Here is a 5,005-nt window from a genome sequence, read left to right as displayed (position 1 = left end):
ATGGATGGATGATTGATTGATGGATGGATGGATTGATGGATAGATGGGTGAATGGATGGGTGGGTGGTTGGATAAAAGGATGGATGCTCTCGATTTTTATTTCAGTTTTAGTGTTATTTTAGTGCATCAAGTTAAACTAAATGAAAATGAAAAATGATGCCTGTGCATCTAGCTGGGAAAAAAATGTTTTTACATATTTTATTTCATTTAATATTATATGTCAAGTAACACAAATGCTGATTTTGGTTTTAGTGTTCGCTCTGTTTTCCTCCAGGTCCGACGCTCCTCATACCAGTGTTGACAGACGTGCTACATCGACACCAAAACCCAACCGAGCGGCGGCCGCGGAGGACAACCCTTCACTCATTTACTCCCATACAAGCTCTTATTTAGCGGACGAACGACGGAACCAATCCGATGCCTTAAACGAGCTGCCGCGTTCTCCCTTCTCCGCAGATTCCGTCCGCATCTCGTCTGTAGTGTGTGAATCTCAGGATCATCTGGATGCGTGTAAAGTGTGTCTCGTGAGTTTATATCGCACTCTGTCTGTACTAGTGTTAGTTTCTACGTCTCCAGAGGAGATCAAAGAACCGGATCCTCCTGTTGGCATGCACATGTAAACACAGTTCGAACCTGACGGCCTTTGATCACTGCCACACACAGACCATCTGCTTTGGGTATAAAGGACAGATGCAGACGATCATATGTGTTGCTGTGTGTAGAGAGGCTGCGCTTCTGTGATTTCTGCTAAAGCTGGGCTTCATCTGCAAGCGTCTGGATGTTCACTGGAGCGGCGTTTGCACAGTTTGGACCGAATCGCTCGCTGCTGCTGAATCTGACGCTGAATCCCCGTTGTGTTCGCTGAACGATGCATGCTGCAAACTGACAGACGCGAGATTAGTCTCATCTTTAGGTTTAGACTCCAGCTCAAGAGTGTTCTGTTCCGTCAGACACACCAGTGAGCTCACAAACGTCTTTACAGATGCAGAGATGTAATATCAACTAAGCGTCGAGCTGTAAATACTGAAACTAAAGCAACTCTGTATTGTGTTGGATGAACTGATCGAAACTCTCTCTCCAGAACGGGCTTCACTTGATGGGTTTTCTTTCGTTTGTGTCAAATCTCGTTTGTCTTTTGGTGCCATTCTTGTGTATCGTGTGACTTCAAGTAGCCGAGCAATCCACAGTCGCCACCACGAGTTTAATGCGTGTTCATTTGGGAAAAAATAAACGTTTGAGTACGTGTTCTTATGAGCTGGAAATGAGTCGTTTTGTGTGAAGAATAAAAGACGTCTGTAGACCTCAGTCCACATGAGCTTCAAGCAGACTGCTGTTCCTCTTCTTGCGTGTATGCTGTGTGTATCTTTTGCAATAATTGGATGCAAAAAGGCTAAAAATGCATATTAAATGCATACAAAAATATGTGCCAATGGGGTCAAAAAAAATTCTTTCTCTGACCTCGTCAGCAGATATTTGTTCTTGTTTTAAGCTTAAAATCACTTGATTTTGATCATTTTTTCAGAAAACAACACCTAATATCTTCAGTCATTTTGCTTCTCCGGTAGATGTGTCTTGATTAAAAAAATGTTTAGATATTTACACTGAAAATTAAGACAAAAATACTGAGGAAAAACATACAGCTCTGGAAAAAACTAGGAGACCACTTGAAAACTCTGTTTCTCTGAAGATGTGTTTGAGTAAAAATGTACTTTTTGATTTATTCTCTAAACTATTGATGACATTTCTTCATGTTCATGATGCCATGTTTTCAGACGTTTATATTCATTTATAGATGACACAATACCAATGTTTTAACTAAAGAAGAGTTCAGAAATCAATATTTGATGGAATAACCCTGATTTTCAGTCGCAACAAATGAAAACACTTTGTTAATATTTTGACCAGTTGTCATTTTCTTAAGAAAAAAAACATGCTCTACAGGACTATTTTTATGTTGAATTTGGAAGATAATATTACCAGACCTCAATAGAATAAAACAAATATTAACATTTTACTCAAAAGTAAATCCAGAGAAACTTTTCAAGTGGTCTCTTGTTGTAGTTTTCACAGTGTGCTCTCTTGAAGCATCTCTTTCCTGATATATTACTGTCATTTTGTAATTTTATTGCTGAACAATGGATGAACAAGGAGAAACACATGTAGGCTATACTGAAAATACACATATATCAGAACAAAAACTTAAAACACATCGTTAAATAAACTCATAAATCCAGCATTGCCAAAATGTCATTATGTTAGAGCAAATAAAGCAATAATAGAGCGTGATTGGACCATTTGAATTGGCTGGAACTGATTTAGAAGTGAGCGCACGTGATCAAATATGGCGGCAGGTCGCGCATGCGTGTTTCCGAGGATGAACAGGTGAGTGTCTATGTGAACGTTATAGTTGTGAGAATCATAAATCTCATAGTTTGCAACGTTTTAGTGTAGCAATTTCAAAATTCTTAGGAGTGTTCCAGACAGCCATTGGTCTGTTTGTTTGATTAGTCGGATGACGCCTGATTTAGGCGGGAGTGTCTATTTGTAATTAAAAACACACGTTGTTTTTAGTTCTGAACTTTATTAAGTATTATGGTAAAACCATATGAAGTGCGCTGTAGGTTTAGGAAACAAAATGCCTGCAAGCACAGTTGATGGGAGAAATTAATCATTTCGAAGCTTTGAATCAATTGAACCATTTTGCGACTCACTGTTCACTGTTTCGAATCACTCGAGACGCCACGCGCTCAAAACTGAATCATGCAACAAAAACATGCATGAAAACAGCTTTTACAAACCCATTGCAAATGTTTTATTGAAAGTGTAATATATTAAATGCAATTACCAAGCCATCGAATGACATTAAATAAGAAGTGTATAATATCTGTTTGTTTATTAATTTGCAGGGCTTGTTTTGTTTGTTTTATGGAGGACTTGTCTAGACAGGAGAGTAAGATACTACTAACCTGTCTTTCTTTTAATTGCATAAATGCTTCAAATTAAAAATGTCAACAAATGTATCAAACTATTCCGAGATCAGGTAAAACCCATAGACAGCGCTGATGGCCAAACAGTAACATTTCGAATCAAGTCACGTGACGTTGGTTCGAAGCAAATGATTCACAAAGTGCTTCAAAAGTATCCACCGATACCTTCAAGACTTTAGTTTAAACTGAAAGTTTAACTAGAAATGGTTAATCGATGCTTTCGAAACACTGCTGCAGGAAGGTACGAAACCATTAATCTGTTGTTTTGAATCAGTGAATCGGTATCGAACTGGCCGAATCACGTGAGTCAGGGGTGAATAAAGGCCTCCTGTTTTAAATATGGATATTTTTCTTGCACAAATGCATGGATTCGCTACAGAAGACCTTTATTCACGTCCTGGAGCTGTGTGAGGCACGTTTATCACGGATGGATGCGCTTTATTGGACTTCTTTTGGACTGTTGAACACAAACACCCATTCACTGCCATTATAAAGCTTGGTAGAGCCAGGACGTTTTTTAATATAACTCCGATTGAATTCATCTGAAAGAAGAAAGTCATATACCGCTAGGATGCCTTGCCCTTGAGGGTGAGTAAAGCATGGGCTCATTTTCATTTTTGGGTGAACTATCCCTTTAATGACGAACACGTGTGTATTAGGGTGATAGATAATTGTCTTTCAACTGGCCTGATTAGCTGTCTTCTCATAAAATACATGAAACAAGCACCACCATTTAATTAATGACACACATGCTTCATATTTAATGATTTGATTCTATTGCACGTTCATGAAAACATTCTCTATTTCTTTGTGAAAGGTGTCATTATCACTGGTCTTTAATATATCGGAGTATTAATTCCACACGTTTGTGTTTGTGTTCTCGTTGTATTGACAGCTTTGGTCCAGCAGGTGTCGCTGTTACAAGTGCTTCAGAAAAGGAGACTTCAAAAATTCTATATATATATAATTTTTTTTTACTTTAAATATAAGTGTATTTAAGGTGTGTTGGTCAGAAACATGAAGCACATCTACAGCAGCAGCTTTTACAACAATTTATTTGATTTTAGCGCATTAAAAGTGACAAAGTTATGAAATCTTTCAGGTGTATTGTCAAAATAACACAAGTAAACTAATTTACGAGAATAAACGTCATCAGGAATGTTCAGAAACATGTAATTGTTCAGAAAAAGTGTAATTTGGAACAGTGTAAATTATCTTATTATTACTATGAAAATGTATTGTGATTTTTAATGCGTTTCTAACCTAGTTCAGAACCAGAATCGATAACGCCCAAAGGCGAGCGACTGACAAAGTTGTTTTTTGCTCTTACACACTCATACATACAGACACCTCAACAAAAGCATCATAATTTGAACATCTTGATTCATACTTGCTTCAAACTTGAATGTGCACAAATTAGATGTCACTAACAGGCGTCTTAAGAAAGTCAGTCGGTGCAAAAACATTCAGTTCCATCCAAAAATAGCAATTCATTCGGATAGTTGAAATATCATTCAGTAGAAACAGACCTATTTAAAAAAATCACACAAGAAAATGTTTAAAAAGGAGATTAAGTGATTGCCAATTGGCTGAATGTCCCTGAGTGCGTCGTTCGTTCTTGATGGGTGGAGCTTAAAGCACCAGAGGGGTGTCGGCCTCATTAGCATGCTGGTGGAACTTTGGCCCAATCAGCTTCTCGCTGAACCGCACAGGCTCCGCCTCCTTCCGCCACTCGGCTACAGGATTGACGTACCACATGACCGCACCGGATGGATTAATAGACACCACAAACTCTGTGCTGTCCTTCATCTGAGGCAAGAGCTGCTCCGAAAACACGTCATACACCTGAGAGAGAGACAGAGACATGCATAAATCACCTGCGATGGACCGGAGCTGCGGCTGCTGCTGCTGGTGTGTGTGTTCATGGAGCTCACCTCATACACTCCAGTCTTGTAGCTTAGCTCCTTCAGAGACGTTGTGTAGCGATAAGGCATATCAGATCTCCTGCTGAAGAACAC

The 5,005-nt window shown here is 38.9% G+C and overlaps 1 protein-coding gene across 1 annotated transcript; it reads right to left on the bottom strand.

The window, feature by feature from the left end:
• Positions 1-4,037: 4,037 nt before the first annotated feature.
• On the bottom strand, positions 4,038-4,999 carry LOC107683358 (alpha-N-acetylgalactosaminidase-like). Its single transcript, XM_016479410.1, has 2 exons — positions 4,922-4,999; positions 4,038-4,832 (listed from the first exon to the last, which is right to left on the bottom strand). Exons 1-2 carry the CDS (start codon positions 4,979-4,981, stop codon positions 4,620-4,622), a joined length of 273 nt encoding a protein of 90 aa, XP_016334896.1. The 5' UTR covers positions 4,982-4,999; the 3' UTR covers positions 4,038-4,619.
• Positions 5,000-5,005: the final 6 nt, after the last annotated feature.

The sequence above is a fragment of the Sinocyclocheilus anshuiensis genome, unplaced genomic scaffold, assembly GCF_001515605.1.
Source record: "Sinocyclocheilus anshuiensis isolate Anshui unplaced genomic scaffold, SAMN03320099.WGS_v1.1 C33223909, whole genome shotgun sequence".
NCBI classification, from domain to species: Eukaryota; Metazoa; Chordata; class Actinopteri; order Cypriniformes; family Cyprinidae; genus Sinocyclocheilus; species Sinocyclocheilus anshuiensis.
The sequence above is the reverse complement of the archived record's forward strand: the minus strand, read 5'-3'. Positions and strand labels throughout refer to the sequence as shown.

Coding starts and splice junctions, on each gene's coding strand:
- LOC107683358 (XM_016479410.1), bottom strand. CDS start 4,981: ATGCCTTATCGCTACACAACGTCTCTGAAGGAGCTAAGCTACAAGACT. Junction 4,833..4,921: donor ACAAGACTGGAGTGTATGAG/GTGAGCTCCATG, acceptor TCTCTCTCTCAG/GTGTATGACGTGTTTTCGGA.